Source organism: Buteo buteo, chromosome 9 (assembly GCF_964188355.1).
Source record: "Buteo buteo chromosome 9, bButBut1.hap1.1, whole genome shotgun sequence".
Classification (NCBI taxonomy): Eukaryota; Metazoa; Chordata; class Aves; order Accipitriformes; family Accipitridae; genus Buteo; species Buteo buteo.
In genome coordinates, this window is record NC_134179.1 from 46341619 (window position 1) to 46357553 (window position 15935).

The window sequence follows — 15935 nt, forward strand, 5'->3', positions numbered from 1 at the left end:
AGGACAGGATAAAAATAAAATCAATTATTTTTTAAGAAGGGAGGTTTTTAAACCTGACGCATGTTACATGAGTAAAAGCCACAGTCTCTTGTCCTGTGATGGGCTCCAGAGGAGAGGCAGAGGCTGAAGGGGCCTGACAGATGGCTCTTTGCACACCTTCTCCTGCCCTCCCGGGCTGGGACAGAGATCACCTGGCTCCTGCGTGGGCTCCTTACTTTGTGCAGCCTGCGAGGTGCTCGAGAAGAGAGTTCAACAGGACCAGGAAAGCCCGAGAGATGCAGTGTCGGAGGCAGCTGTGAGGGCAGCGGGAGTGCACCCCTTCCGGGCAATGGAGCCAGTGAGAAGCGGGCAGGTTCTCAGCAGGTCTGGAGCAGGGTTCATCTGAACAAAATGCATTGTTTGGCAGAGCTGAGTCAAACCGTGTCACATCTTACAACATGAGAGTTTCCCAGGCCAGGGCCAGCGCAAGCACTGCACCCATCAGCCCATCCGCCCCGGCCTTATGCCTCTGGCAGCGATGGGTGCCCAGTGCTCTGGCCGAGGGGCCACCTCTCCCGCAGACAGTAGGCAGAGTCCTGTGGGGGGGGTCAGCGCTGAACACACGTCTTTCAGCTGGCGGTGGTTTTTCCCCCGGGACCGTGCCCCATGCACACTCCAAGGAGCACAGTGCTGGGTGAGGATGCAGTCACTGCTCTCTGCTCACCCGCCTGTGCTGCAGGCGAGCGGCTCTCGGCAGGGAGACAGCGGTCAAACCCCTTCCTGGGGACGTGGTACCTGGCTCCTCCGGTGAGCTGGAGAGCAGGGCTGGACGAGTGGGGTCACGCGGAGGGAGCAGAGCCTGCCTGCGCGGGAGAGCAGCACTGTGACACTCAGCCTAGCCGAAGCTTCTGTAGGAACGACATTTCGTTAAATGTTTCTCCCGCCGGATGGGGATTTGTGGGGCTGCAGCTGTGCGAGACGTGGCCTGCAGCTGTACTGTGTCTCCAGCAGCCCCGGATCACCCGGCGTCACCCTGTGTGCGCCAGGTTAGCGTTTGAGTAGGACGTGGCTGTGGTCCCGTGTTGATCCCCTCCTTCATGTTTCCGGTATCGCTGAGTAGAAACAACCTGACCTTAGGGAACAGAAATTAGCGCCGGCCTCAATTGCTTTGTGTTTTGTGTAAACAGCCTCACCGGGGAGAACAACCTCCTCGTTTAACCCAGAGAGACAACAAGCTCTTGTCCGGGCTTTTGGCTCCCGCGGGACTGACACACACGTTCGTATCCTTCCTATTGGCGTGACCCTCGTCTGAGGATTTCGGACCGCAGTAAACCCGAGAGGAACGGCTGCCTGGGACGGCGCAGGCAGCGCGGGGGCTGGTCCCGCAGCCCGGGGAGCGGGACGGGGCTTCTCCTGGACACGCCGCTCCGGAACCCCGCGCCAGAACCGCCGAGGAATTGTCTGAACCAGGCGCTTTCCTACGGCTCCACTTAGGCTGCCTCGCCCCGGCCAGGGCCCCGCGGGGAGGACGGGGCGGGGGGGATGCCCACCGTCCCCGCTGGCCGAGCCGGGGCGGCGGGGCCGCCGTGCCCGGTGCCAGGGTGCGGAGCGCTCCGCCCGCTGCGCGCAGCCCGTGTCTGGGTGCCCGTCCCGGTGCCGGTGCCGGTGCCCGTGCCCGGCGGCGGGGCCGGTGGCGCCGGTGGCGCAGCGCAGGCGGGGGGCGGCGGCCGCTCGGGGGCGGGCCCGGGCGGGGCGGGGGAGGTGCCGCCGGGCGGAGCCGCGGCGGGGCCGGTGCCGGGGCCGGTGCCCGTGCCCGTGCCCGGCGGTCGCTCCTGGCTGCGGGGCCGCGGCGGCACCAGGTGCGAAGCTCCGCGGGAGCGGCCGCCCCGGGCCGGGCCGAGCCGATGCCGGCGGCCGAGCCCGCCGCCGCCGGAGCCATGTCCCAGCCCGAGGCGGAGCAGGCGGCCGGCGGCTCCGCGCCGGGGCCGGAGCCGGAGCCGGAGCCGGAGCCGGGGCCGGGGCTCCCCGCGCGGGCCCCCCACCGCAGCCGCGGCCGGCGGCCCTCGGGGCGCGACTCCCGCCGCGCCTCCTCCCGCTTCAACCGGCGGAGCTCGGCCGAGCTGGAGCTGCTGGGCTACCCGGCGCCGGGCGGGGGGCGCGGGGGGTCGCCGCCGCCGCCGCCGGGCGCCGCGGGGCACCGGGAGCCGGAGGAGACGGAGAGCGAGGAGGTGGAGACGCGCGCGGTCGCCACCTCCCCCGACGGCCGGTTCCTCAAGTTCGACATCGAGATCGGCCGCGGCTCCTTCAAGACCGTCTACAAGGGGCTGGACACGGAGACCACCGTGGAGGTGGCCTGGTGCGAGCTGCAGGTACGGCCGCCCGCGGGGCCGCGTTGCCGGGGGCGGGCGGGCGGCCGCGCCTCTGCCCCTGCCCGCGCCCTGCCGGTTCCCGCAGACCCCCGCCCCGGGGGAGGGGGTGCCGGCAGGGGCAGCTGGACCCTTCTCCGTCCCGTTCCCCTGGCGTGGGCAGCCCTCCCGCCCCCCACACCCCTCCGGCCCGGAGCCCCTCTGCCCGCCGCTGCCGTGCGGGAGCCTCGGGGCATCTCCCCGGGGCTGGAGCCCGTCCCAGAGAGGGCAGGGTCCCGCGATCCCCCGTTTCTGCCAGGCACGTCGGTCCCCTTCTGCAGTCGGGCTGCAGCGGCAGAGCAGGGCCGGGCACCGGCCGCCGGGCTCGGTCTCGGTCTCCCCGCGCTGCGCCCGTCTCTGCCGGTGCCTCGGTGCTGCGCGGGGCTCTTGGCCCGGGCCCAGGCTCCGGCTTAACGCTGCTGCTCCCGGCCCGCCTGCCCATCACGTGCTGTTTTCAATTTGCCTTCTCACTGCCTGCGCTTCGGAGCACACCGGGACGCCCACGCTGTGGGTGCCAGTCCCTGCTCTGGGGGCTTACAGGTGGATCCAGGACCAGCTGCGGGGCTGAGCACCCCGCTGCCCTTTCAGTGCCCACCAGCTTGCAGCGCTCCCTTTGAAGGGCGGCGAGGGCAGCGGTGCCCTCTCTGGTGCCGGCCTCTGCATGTGTGCCTGTGCCAGCACTGGAGCCGGCTCTGAGGTTTGCTCCGATAGCCCTCAGCGTGCTCTGGAGCACGTGCCTGTGGTGAGCCTGGGGCTGGGCGTCAGTTGGGAGCAGGGTACGGTGCGACCTTGGTGCGCTTTGGCCACTTGACCTTGGCTGAAGTGGTGTCTGTGGGCACCTGTGTGTGGTTTCTGTGATGCTGCCACGGGCTCTCTGCTGGGAGTGCCTGGACCTGTGGTTTTCCAGGTCTCTGAGCATCCCTATCTCCTCTCTGTTGCCCCACTCTCCATCCCCTTCGCTGCCCGCAGCAGGACACTAACAGCGGGACGCTGAGGGCAGTGGTGAAGGTGTTGCCTCTGCAACACCTTCTCCCGCTTGTTGCTTTTGATGGGCCTGATCGTGTCCAGGGAAGTGCAGAGGGAGAGCCGTGCTATGGGGCACCCTTTTCTCCTTGGAGCCCCTGGGGAGGGGCTTCAGCAAAGTCCATAGTCTCCAACAGGCTCCTCACCCTGGGGTGGCTGCTGGGCTGGAAGGTCCAAGTCCTTGTTTACACAGAAAAACGTGTCTTGCGAGTTTGTTGTCTTGTTCCTAAAACCTTGGTGCAGCTGCAGGCGGCTGCCTGGGCTGGGTCCTTGGAGTGGCTGCAGCCCAGTAGTGCAAGAAGAGATCCTGAGATAGCGGTGGGTGATTTCTGGAGAGGCTGACTGTGGCCTCTTAGCAAGGAAGGTGAGGTCTTGGGCCTCCGCCTGCCTTCGTGGATTGCACAATTGCTTCAGCTGGCTGCCGAGAACCGGCTCAGGGCTTCCTCCCTTGTGTGGCCCTGTGGCTCCGTCTGAACGCTCCTGAGATCTGTTTGGGTCCTGTGTCCCTTTTGGGCGGTGGGGGAAGCGCCGGTCTGTGGCTGGCAGGGAAGGGCTCTCCTTGGTGAGCCCAGGACCTTCTCTGGATGAGTCAGCCATGCCTGGTGCTTCCCGCCTGGCTGGCTCCACGTCCCTCCCTCCAGGCCTCAACCCCTCATCACAGATGTGCCCCGGCTCCCCTGTGCTGGCAGCCGGCATGTGTGGCAGGGCTGGCAGCACAGTTCGCTCCCTGCCCTCCTGCTCGTCCCCGCGGCTGGGCTGCGCTGTTCTGCAGGACCCCGGTCCCCACCCTGCTGTCAGAGCGGCTCCCGTGTGTCCGCTGGGGCTGGATGCAGCCCCCAGCACCCGTCCCGCAGCCCAGGGCAGGGTCTGTGTGCACATGGGGCTCTGGCAAAGAGCTGGCCCTGGTCCGGCAGTGGTGCAGGCAGGGCGTGCCTGCGGCTGCGTGCGGGCAGCGCTGGTGTCCTGCAAGGTGGCTGCTGGGGGAACAAGGCGGCACCGTCCCAGGTGGAGGAAAGGGAGTTGGGAAGAAAAATGCTCCTGTGCCCCGAGTCCAGCTGGCACATTCCGGCCCCGCTGCCCGCCCTGCGAGCCTGCCAGGCCCGTGTGGGCTGGAGCTGCGGGAGCCACTCACTTGGCCCACGGGAGCTGGCGGGGGACATTGTGGAGAGGCTGAGCTCCTGCTGGGGACCATCCCATGAGCATCCCACGGTGTCTGGCAGACCTGGCTCCCCTCTGCTGCCCACCATCACCCTCCTAGAGGAGCACAGCCTGGTTGTAGCTGAGAGCCCCTCGAGGGCCGGATGGCACGGGCAGCCCTGGCCCCACTCCAGTCCTGCGCAGCCCCGATGCCTGCCCTGCTCGCTATCCCTCCCCCCAGCCCTCTCCCATCCCCACCCAGTATTCAGCTGCGTCCCACTGACTGCTCTTTATCCAGTGTCTCTTGTCCCAAAATCCACGTCCCACGAGGGGCTGAGAGCACAGAAGCAGACTTTAAAAAGTTTGGGTTTTTTCAGCAATCATGCAAAGAATCAGACACTGTGACACAAATACGGGATTTGGAACCGCAAATAAAAATGGTTGTGGTTCTGCCCTTTTAAAAATAGCTTTGTCCTGTGTCTTTCACAGTTCTCCTTCTATTGCCTTTCAACTCTAAATGAATACCTAACCTCAGCCCTGACCTGTTCCGGTCCAGAGAGCCTTGTCCAGCTGCTGTGATGGCTCCCAGTCCCAAATCCCAGCTCTCCATGCCGTCCTTGCCCTGCCCTTCCCTCCCCAGTGCCTGGCAACCTGGAGACCGTTTTTGCCTGTCCCCTGCCTTCCTGTGGGACCCCTCTGGGAACCTGCCTGTCCCAGTCCCCCCAGTCCTGAACACAGTGTCTGTCTTTGCCTCCTGCCCACGTCCCGCAGCTCTGTTGTGACCTGTTTGTGCTTTCCAGCTTTAGACTGGGGACTATTTCTGTTGATAGGTGCTGCGGGCAGCAGGGAAGGAGGAAGCAGGGAGGAAACCAGAGGCCCAGAGCAGGATTGAGCTGTAAATACCTGGCCGTGAGCGGTTTTCCTGTGGGTCCCCTCAGGCTCCCTGCAGGCGAAAGCAGCCTGGGCGGTGGGCGCTGCCATGCCTCCCCCAACTCCCATGCCCAGGTCGGGCAGGTAACCTCGGCTGGCTGCCCCAGGGCCTGCAGGACATCTTTCTTCCAAAATTCCTGCATCTTCTCAAAATCCTGTCCATCGCATGCCCAGCCCATCCTGCCTGCACTGTGGCTGGGAATTTAGCCTCCACTGAGCCTGGCGAGGCCCTGGGGCAGCACCCGGGACTCTGCCCTCCACAGGGACGGGAGCTGTGCCTGTCTGGGAGACAAACAGAGGAGACTGGGAGGATTTGCTCGATGGGGGTCCTGCAGGCTTGGGAACTTGAGCGTATGCATGCTTGTGTGCCTGGGAGCATGGACAAGGTCGCCACTTGCCAAGCAGTGGGGGGGCAGACCTGCGGGGAGGAGCAGCGGGGCACAGGCACTCGCTGCTGCCGTAGTGCTGGCTCCTCTGCTGGGGGTTGTTGGGCTTGGGGCCTCCTGCAGCTGGAGGTGCTGTGGCTGTGGCCAGAGGGAGGGTGCTGGGTGGTCTCCAGCACGTGCTCCATGCCCTGGCATCACTATGAATGTCCCTCCAGTGCGCGTGTCCCCCTTTCCGGGCATGAGTCTCAGTGCCGCACAATGGGGCTTTTGCTGGCCGCTGGGACCCCCTGCCTGGGGTATCGCAGAGCCAGGGTCCTGCGAGGGCTGCAGGAGTGGAAGAGCCCCGTGAGGGCTGCGGACTCTCCGCCGAGCACTGGTGCTTCCTTGCACTGGGGAGAGCCTCCTGCCGCAGAGGCGAGAGTTGTCCTCTGCCACCGAGCCTGGCCCTACCTCCTCCCACGCTGGCCTCGGCTCCTGCCGTTGGCCATGCTGGGCTCCCCAGCAGCCAGCTCCTGGCTCATGGGATGGGGCTGGACCGCTGCCACCCAGCTTCTTACCCAGCCCCGCGCTGCCATCCCCAGCGTCCTCCTCTGCCCTGCGCGAGGTGCTGCTAGGAGAGGACACGCTGTCCCCGCATGCTGTGCGGGGTGACGGGGCTCTTCTGGCAGTCCTGCCTGCCCTGCCCTCCCCTCGCTGGTGCCCAGTCCCAGGCTGAGCAGCTCCTCTGGTCGGGCTGGGCTCTGCTTCCCGCTGCCGGTGCTCAGTGGGGAGAGCTTCAGGACGCCTGGACCTGGGACCAGCCACCGCTTTGGTCGTGTGGGAGGAATGGTGCCGGGCGAGCCCAGCAGTCCTGGCACAGGCTCGGGGGATGAGCTTGGCTCCCCCAGGCCTTGCTCCAGGCGCCCTGGGAGAGGTGGCCTCGTGCCAGGGGTCCTGCCTGGGGCTGGGGGTGGCACGGCGGGAGCTGCGCTGGCACAACTGCTCCAAGTGGGGTCTCCTCTCGCTGAGCTGGGAGAGCCGTGGCCACCCATGACTCCCTCTCTGCCCGTGTTCGTAGCCTGTGTCGGCTTCCCCGTGCCCTTGCAGGTTTGTGGGATGCTGTGAAGCCTCCAGGCTCCTCGGTGGGTAGTGGGGGACCAGGAGGTCCGAGGGCAGCTGTGGCGCTGGGCAGGGCAGCCGGTGTGCTGCTGGGCTGCACAGGGGCTTTGGTAGCTGTTTTCCTCCTTGGGTATGAAAGATCCCATTCATCCCGCTGCAGCAGGGCTCAGGTTCTCATCTGGGCTGAGCCGGGTCCCTGAGCGTGTGTTAAAAGCAGAGGGGATTATGGAGCGGCTCCAGCCTGGCCGTGGGGCCGGCTGTGATGCAATGAAAATATTACGAAAGCTGCCCGAGCTGATGGATGGCGGCCGCAGGCCAAGGAGCTGAGCAGGGCTCTGGCAGCACAGTGGCTCTGCAGCAGCTCAGGTTTCCTCCACTCCGTGAGCGTGGGCTGGACGGGGGTCCCGGCTGGGAGGCCCCCAGGCTCTGCAGTGGCTGGGCCCTTTGGGATCCCAGGCTGTGGTGGAGTTGTCACTGCTCTGCTCCTGCTCCTGCCCGGGGCTCAGCGCTCACAGTTGCCCGGGCTCGGGGCAGGATCCGGCTCCCTCTTGGTCTGGCCGGCCGGCTCCCCCCTTCCTGCACTTCGGGGCTGTGTCCCTCCAGGACGAGGGGTCCGTGTCCGCCCCGCTGGCTCCAGCTCTGCTCAGTGCCTGTGTCAGTGCTCGGCTTTGGTTTCCACTTTAATTAACTCGAGCAGGAGGAACATGGAAAAACCTGGGCTGGAGCCTCCCCCGCCTGCTTTCCCCAACAAAGGCCTCATTGAGGCTGGCCCGGCACCCTGCCATGCCGGTGCCCGGTGCTGGGAGCCGGTGGTGCCCCGGTGGGGGGGCAGGGCTGTCCTGGGGGGCAGAGGGGCCACGGCTGACAGGTCTGCACGGTGGGCAGCAGCCATTGCAGAGCCCCCCCGTGTCCTCTCCGCTGAGTGGCTGCAGGCTGGGGCTCCCTGTCCTGCAGTGGGGTGGTGGGCACCAGCTGGGGGCTAAGAGCAATGGGAGCGGGGACAGGCAGCCCTGGCACAGGGCAGCTTTCATGGCAGGGAAGCAACATGGGCTTCTTGATGCACCAGCTGTCATGGGAGACTTTGGCCATCCCTCCCCAAACCAGGGGAGAGTGGCTCCATCCAGAGCAGTGCTGTGGAGGACCAGGGTGTGGGGAATGGCCAGGTGGGGTGAGACCATGGTCTGGGACAGCCCCAGCCCCGCATGAGCCCCTGTGGTGGGAGAAAGCAGGTCTGACCCTGGCTCTGCACTGGGGCCACAGCAGCCCCCACTGCCTCATACATAGGGAGTGGGGACGAGGACATGAGGGTCTCTTGTAAGCCAGGGCATCCCCCTGTGCTCGCTGTGGACCCTGCGTGTCCCCCTCACCTCCCCACCGGCTCCTGCAGACGCGGAAGCTGTCGAAGACAGAGCGGCAGCGGTTCAGCGAGGAGGTGGAGATGCTGAAGGGGCTGCAGCATCCCAACATAGTCCGCTTCTATGACTCCTGGAAGTCGTCCATCAAAGGCCAGATCTGCATCGTGCTCGTCACAGAGCTCATGACGTCTGGCACCCTGAAAACGTGAGCAGGGTCTGCCAGGTTGGGGTGTGCAGAGGAGGGGACGGGGTCTCTGCGGTGACAGGGAGGCGAGGGACAGGCTGGCACCCCCCGGCTGGGCACTTGACGTGGGCATTCGGGTGGGGATGACAGGCTGTGGTGGGATCTGGGCAGATGACAGGGCAGGGCTGGGAGCTGGAGACAGAAATCAGGGGTTGCTGCTGGATGTTTGGAGACCCAGGAGCTTCACTGGCACTGTCCCGCATGGGGACAGTGTGGCCCAGGCGCCCTCGTGCCATGTGGGGTGGCAGCACTGGTGGCTCAGGGAGCTCGGCTCCTCCTGGGCTGCATTTTCTGTGCTGCCTCTGCAGAGCCCAGCCGGGGAGGGGACTGGGAGCCCCTGACTCCAAGACGCTCTTTGCCGCTCACCCTGCACGGGCACCTGCGTCCGTACGGGCTTGGCATGGCAGCGGGAGGCGGGTGGGCTGGGGCCGGGGCCGGGGCTGGAGCAGAGGGCTGAGCCCCATGGGTCCGAGCCCCGTGGGTCTCCTGGCAGCTATCTGAAGCGGTTCAAGGAGATGAAGCTGAAGGTGCTGCAGCGCTGGAGCCGGCAGATCCTCAAGGGGCTGCATTTCCTGCACACCCGCTCCCCCCCCATCATCCACCGCGACCTCAAGTGCGACAACATCTTCATCACGGGCCCCACCGGCTCGGTCAAGATCGGGGACCTGGGCCTCGCCACGCTCAAGCGAGCCTCCTTCGCCAAGAGTGTCATAGGTGGGGTACTGGCGCGGCACCAGCGGGGCCGGGCTTGCGGCTGCCCTGCGGGGGCTGCGGGTGGGTTGGCTCCCCAGGGGTGCTGAGCCCCGCTGCCGCCTCCAGGCACCCCCGAGTTCATGGCGCCAGAGATGTACGAGGAGAAGTATGACGAGGCGGTGGACGTCTACGCCTTCGGGATGTGCATGCTGGAGATGGCCACCTCGGAGTACCCCTACTCCGAGTGCCAGAACGCCGCCCAGATCTACCGCAAGGTCACCTCGGTGAGCGGCCTCAGCCCCCTGGCTGGGGGCGATGCTGCTGGCTGGTGCCGTGGGCACGGGAGCTGGCGTGAGGGGACCGGGGGGGGGCAGTCAGATGGAGCTGTCGTGCCTCGCTGCTCCCTGAAATGTGTCACCGTGCAGGTTGTGCAAGCAGCTAAAAATAGTCTGGGCGGTGAGAGGGTGCTGTGCTGGGGCCCGTGGGGGGCGGGGGGACTGTGGCTTGGCCAGACCCCGTGTCCCTTGCCCCGCGCCAGGCGCTGCCAGCACATTAATGAGGTGGAACAGGAGCGGGTCTGCTTGGGCACCCCCTGCCTGGGGCACCATGGCTGCCCCAGCTGGTCCTGGCTGGTTCCTGCCTGCTCCTGCCTGCTGGGGTGGAAACTTGGAGCCGCGGGGCGTCCTGGCCCCGGTCGCCCGTGCAGGCGCACGTGGCCCGGCTGCGGGAGCCACTGCTGGGCCGGTGGGGCCCCGGGCTGGGAGCCCTGTCCCCACACGTCCCCCGCTGCCAGTGCGGCTGTGCTTGGGGGCACCGGGGACTGCGGGGCTGCGGCTGCCTGGGGAGCATCCAGCAGCACCACGGCCCCGCAGAGCCTGGGTTCAGCCCCAGGCCCTGGAAACCCGGCGCTGTGGCAGGGTCTGGCACAGGAGGCACTGACGCCCATCGCCCCCAGGGCCTGAAGCCCAGCAGCTTCTACAAGGTGAAGGTGCCAGAGCTGAAGGAGATCATCGAGGGCTGCATCCGCATGGACAAGAACGAGAGGTGGGGGGTGAGCCGGGGCTTGGGTGGCAGAGCCCCCCCCCGGCTCCCAGCCCCACACTGAGCTGTGCTCCCCACAGGTACACCATCCAGGACCTGCTGGAGCACTCCTTCTTCCAGGAGGACACGGGGGTGCACGTGGAACTGGCTGAGGAGGACGATGGCATCAAGTCTGGACTCAAGCTCTGGCTGCGCATGGACGACACGAAGAAGCTGCATGGCAAGTACAAAGACAACAACGCCATCGAGTTCCTCTTCGAGCTCTACAAGGATGTGGCGGAGGAGGTGGCCCAGGAGATGGTGGGTACAGGGATGGAGGGACCCTGGGCACCACGGGGGTCTCTGCGCCCTGACTCAATGAGCCCTCTCCCGTGCAGGTGGTCCTGGGCTTCGTCTGCGAGGCTGACTACAAGCTGGTGGCCAAGGCAGTGCGGGACCGCGTGGTCGCCATCAAGCGCAAGCGGGAGAAGCTGAAGCGTGCCCAGGACATGCCATCGCCTGCAGAGCCAGAGCAGCCGCCGGCTGTCCTGCGGCTGCTGGAGGAGCTCAAGTCCCCACTGCCGCCTGGCGTCCCTGTGCCTGCCCCAGCCACCCCCGGCTCCGGGGACTCTGTCTTCAGCAGCACCTTCCCCCCGGAGCCCGAGGAGCCCGAGGCTGACCAGCACCAGCACTTTGCCTACCGGCACACCAGCTACTCCTCAGCCACCTGTGCGTAGGCACCAGGCAGGGGGACAGCAGGGTGAACTGGGGTGTGGGGACAACGGGGGGGACGGTGGGGTGAGCTGGGGCAGGAAGCGGGTCCCTCCCCACCTCCGGCTGTGCCGTGCACCCAGTCCCACAGCCATTTCCCAAGGGCGCAAACCAGGGAGGGGGGCTCGCTCTGGCCACGCTCACGTGAGCGCTCCTCCACAGCTGACTGCGAGACGGACGGCTACCTGAGCTCTTCTGGCTTCCTGGACTCCCCGGACCTGGCCCATCACAGCTTCTCGGTGGGGGACCCTGCCAGCCCGCCACCCACCCGCCCCGTACGCTGCTTCCCCACGGTGAGTGGGGCCCCGCGGGCCGGGGGTCAGGGCAGCTGTGGCAGCAGCTCATGCCATCCTCTCCCCACAGAGCATCGCGGTACAGCTGCCCACTGAGCGCCTGCCCCCAGCCAGCGGCTTCTCCTCCCCGGTGGACAGGTAAGGCTGTGGGGGTCCGGGTGGGGGGCAGACAGGGAGTACAGCAGCTGGGAACGGCCACGCTGATGCTCCAGCGCTGGGGCTTCCCGCAGCTATGCCTCGGACGTGGCATCTGGCATGAGCGACAGCTGCGAGGGGCTCTCGGCTGGTGAGCGGAGCGCCAAGCTGCCGCCCAAGCGGGCTTCAGGGAAGCTGCTGCGGCGCCGAGCCCGGTCCAGGCTGCGCATCACCAACGTGAGTGCCGTGGGTGCCAGGCGGGCGGGCGGGTGCGCGCTTCCCAGGCTGAAGCTGGCCCTGCTGCTTGCAGATCTCTGACAAGAACGACCGGGTGGTGGAGTGCCAGCTGCAGACCTACAACAACAAGATGGTGACCTTCAAGTTTGACCTGGATGGGGACAATCCGGAGGAAATCGCGGCCGTCATGGTGAGTGCAGAGCAGGGGGTGAGGGATTGTCTGGCTGTGCTGGGCACTGACCGGTCCCTCCGCCTCCAGGTCCACAACGAGTTCATCCTCAAGTCGGAGCGGGATGGCTTCATCCACCGCATCCGGGACATCATCCACCGCGTGGAGACCCTGCTCCGCAAGGATGGGCGCAGCACCACTGAGCTGCCCGAGAGCCCTGAGGCTGAGCGTGGTGCGGGCAGCCCCGTGAGTGCCCAGCCTGGCCCTGCCAGCACTGGGGAAGCTGCTGATGCTGAGCACGGCTGGGGGTGCTGCCTGGCCCCAGGGAGTCCAGTGGGGAGGGAACTGGGGTGCAACATTCTTCCAGCCCTGGGCAGAAGCAGCTCTGTGCCTGCAGCTCTGGGTCACTTGCCCACTTCTGCGATGGGTTGTGGTGCTCCCCTTGCCCAGCAGAGCCACCGGATCCTGTCCCTGCACACAGTGGAGCTGGGGTGGGGGCCAGCGGGGGCTTGGCTTAGCCTCTCTGGGGTCTCTGCCTTGGTGCTGGGCTCAGCCACATCCCCCTTGGCAGGCGGACCTGCAGCTGCTGGAGCTCTCGCGTTCCATCTCCTCCTCGTCCTCGCTCAGTGGTACGTCTCTGCCCCTGTGCGGGCCCTTCCTGCCCCCCCCCAGCCCCGTGCCGGGCGGGTGATGGCCCTGGCTGAGCCCAGAGGGTCCTGCGGAGCACATCCTGCCTCAGCTGAACATCGGCTGTCACCCCTGTGCCACAGACCTGGGCTGCACCAGTCCCAGCCTTTCGGTCCAGTCCCCCATCCTGCCGTTGCTGAGCAGCTCCCCGTTGGAGAACGACCTTGTCAGCCCCGCAGAGCTGCCGGCAGCCCCAGCGCATGAGCTGCAGTCGACGCTGATGGGCTCCCCCACAGGTACCAGCCCTGGCGGGGCCAGGCATGTCCATCCCACCAGGGCTGCCGGCCGCAGCCCGTGCAGCCGCTGTGCCTTGACCGGTCCCTTGCCAGCGTGGGGCTTGGAGCTGCCTGGGCACGGGGTGGAGGGGGCTCATAGGGCCTGGGGCCACTCCTGGTGCTCCTCTCTCTGCAGGCTCCATGCAGACCTGGCCCCTCGTCTCAACGGCTCCCTCCTGGCTGACGGCTTCACCGGCATTCCTGCAGACCCCCCCGAGCACCCCGGGGGGGCCTGTCCCACCAGCCCTGCCCCAAGCCCTTCTGTCCCCACTGCCACTCCCCACATCCCCTGTCCCCAGTGGGCCCAGCAGCCCCCTGAGCCCAGCTGGGACCAGCACGTCCTGGTCCCCCACCACCCCCCTCTTGTCCCTGGCCAACGTCTTCTCCCTAGCAGTGATGAGCGTGGCCCACACACTGCTGCCCACCATCTCCTCCATTGCTGGCTCAGGCGGGCACCTCTACCCCCCACTGCTGCCACGGCCACAGAGCCTTGTCCTGGGGCCCCCGCGCTTCGTCTACCCTGATCCTGCCAGCATGGCCAAGTCAGCCCCGGCCCGTGGTGGGACCCCGGAATCAGCGGGGGCTGATGTCCCCACTGCTGGGGTGCCCATGCCATTCCCTCCCCCGGCACCAGCCTCGCCATGCCCCGCAGGCAGCGAGGCTGTAGGGAGTCTCCTACCATCACTGAGCACGTCTACGCCGGGGAGCCCAGAGGGTAGTGCGGTGAGTGTGAGGGTGACAGGGGCTCCCTGGGGCCATTTGAGGTGGGGCTCAGCACTGGGGGGGGCTAGGTTGTTGCTGCAGATGCTGCCCTGGGATGGGACAGGGAGCCCTGTGGCATGGGGAGCAACAGTGGGGGGAGCAGGAGACATGGGAGGACCCAGGGCGGGGAAGCTGACGGCGCTCGGGTGCCTGCAGGTGCAGCCTGGCTCCCCCAAGCCCAGCCACTCGCTCATTGTCTCGGAGTCGCCAGCCCCTGGCATGCCCAAGGCCCGGCTCTCACCCATCAACGAAGGTGAGGTGGGGAAGAGCCAAGGCTGCGCCACATGGCCCTGTCTGTGCTGGGGCACCACAATGTCCCCGCTAGCCCATGGGCCCCGAATCCCACCAACTGTCCTCTGTCCCCAGCAGAAGCCAAGCCCCAGATCCTGGGACGGTTCCAGGTGACGCCAACCAAGGACCCAGACACGACCTCCCCACTGCCAGGCAGCAGCGAGGGCACCAGTGAGGGTGAGCAGTGTGGCACAGAGCCGGCGCTGAGCGGCTCCCCACCACCCGCAGCCCCTGACACAGGTGGCAGCTCAAGCAGCGACTCGGACTCGGCACTGGTGACAGCGGACCAGGACCCTGAGGCTGAGGAGGCACTGGCCAAGGAGGGCACGGTGGTGCTGGCAGAGAGCGACCGGGAGGGCCCCGGGGAGGAGGGCGCAGAGAGTGCGCCGCAGGCGGTGCTGAGCCAGGTGTGGCTGAGCTATTCCCGCAGCTTGTCCTACCTGAGCAGCGATGACACGGAGAGTGAGGATGAGGAGATCTGGGAGGAGCTGCAGAACCTGCGCCAGAAGTGAGCAGCCCCATGGCACGAGGGGGAGCAGGGTGGTAGGCTGCACCTGGGAGGCAGAGCAGGGGCTGCAGGAGGGGACAGGTCTTCCCAACCTCCCCAGGTGGGAGGATGATGGCCCCTCCCTGGAGGCCCTGGCTTGGCCTGGCGCAGTGCGGCGCAGGGCTTGCAGGGCTCAGCTGTCAGCCCCCATCTCCTCCCCAGGCACCTGGCTGAGGTGCAGCTGCTGCAGAGTGCCCAGAAGAAGGAGATCGAGGAGCTGTACCTGCGGATGGGGAAGCAGCCGCCGCTGGGCATCGTCTCCCCTGCTGCCATGCTCTCCAGCCGCCAGCGACGCCTCTCCAAGGGCAGCTTCAACCCCTCCCGCCGCAACAGCCTGCAGCGCCTGGAGCTGGCGCAGCCCCCAGGTGCCAGCCCCTGTCCCCCAGCTCCCTTCCGGGGCCCCTGCAGGCTGAGCGGGGGCTGCGGGACGGGGACCCCTGCGGCTGGGGGTCGGGCCCACGAGGGGTGCATGTCTGCACCCGTGCCAGTGCCCCCCTGCTCAGGGCTGGTCTGTCCCAGCAGGCATCATGCGCCGTAACTCGCTGAGTGGCAGCAGCACCGGCTCGCAGGAGCAGCGGCTGAGCAAGGGGGTGACCTTCGCTGATGACTTTGGCCGGATGGTAAGGAAGGGGTGGAGGGCTGATCCCACTGCTGGTGGCCCCATGGCGCTCCCGACGGGCCCGGCTCACCACTGCTTCTCTCCCCAGTAGCCAGCTGGCCAGGAGTGACCTCATGAACTACCTCAACCAAGTGCCTGCTACCCCAGGGGTGGGTGAGAGCCTCTGTGCCTCCTGGGAGGACAGTGCCGGCCCTGGGGGCAGCCAGCACCCTCGGGCTGAGCCAGCTGGGTGCCTGGCCCTGGCCTTGGCCCCTGTGCCCCTTGGCCATGCGCCCATGGCAGGATACCTGCTGCCTCTGTATCAGAGGGAGGGCAGGCCTGTCCCACACTTGTCCTCCCATCTCCTCCCTCCTTGTGCTCCCTGGCCCCCTCCCTGCCGCTCCCAGCCCATTTGCTCAAGCCCGGCCCCAGCTGCAGGACACATGCAAGGCGCCGCCATCCTTCATGGCTTTACTCTGAGCTGAACTCGCGCAGGCAGAACCAGGCCCCGCCAGCGCCCTGCCCTGAGCAGAACCACCTTCCCCCACTGTGTCCCAGCCATGATACAACCCCACCCCTGCCACCATGCCGTCCTCCAGCTCTGCCCTGGGGCTGCTCCAGCCCCGCTACCTGTGTGAGACAACACACGAGGGGGCTGAGCCCACTGCCCTGGGGCTGCCCTGCTCGCTGCCACCCTCATCTCATTCTGCACAGCCCAGAATGACCTGGCTGCGGAGCAGGAAGAAGCTTCCCTCGGCCCTGTAAGGCGATAGAGCTGGTGCACCAGCAATGGCAGTGGGTGCACTTTGTTACAAACTGATGTCTGGAAAGTGTTTTCATAAATATGAATTAAATACAAATGGGGTCTGTCTGTGTCTGTCCGGCGAGACTCGTGGACAC

General features: G+C 66.8%; 1 protein-coding gene across 2 annotated transcripts; it reads left to right on the plus strand.

The window, feature by feature from the left end:
* Positions 1-1783: 1783 nt before the first annotated feature.
* Positions 1784-15895, plus strand: WNK4 (WNK lysine deficient protein kinase 4). Of its 2 annotated transcripts, none has more exons than XM_075036619.1 (20): positions 1784-2348; positions 8346-8518; positions 9051-9271; positions 9377-9534; positions 10206-10294; positions 10372-10591; positions 10669-10999; positions 11204-11334; positions 11405-11472; positions 11565-11706; positions 11780-11896; positions 11966-12121; positions 12447-12504; positions 12646-12798; positions 12974-13560; positions 13756-13852; positions 13966-14398; positions 14600-14802; positions 14960-15057; positions 15148-15895. In XM_075036619.1, exons 1-20 carry the CDS (start codon positions 1884-1886, stop codon positions 15163-15165), a joined length of 3918 nt encoding a protein of 1305 aa, XP_074892720.1. In that variant the 5' UTR covers positions 1784-1883; the 3' UTR covers positions 15166-15895. The 2 variants fall into 2 exon arrangements, with proteins under 2 accessions (XP_074892720.1, XP_074892721.1); XM_075036620.1 differs by having other exon boundaries at positions 1785-2348; positions 15145-15895.
* Positions 15896-15935: the final 40 nt, after the last annotated feature.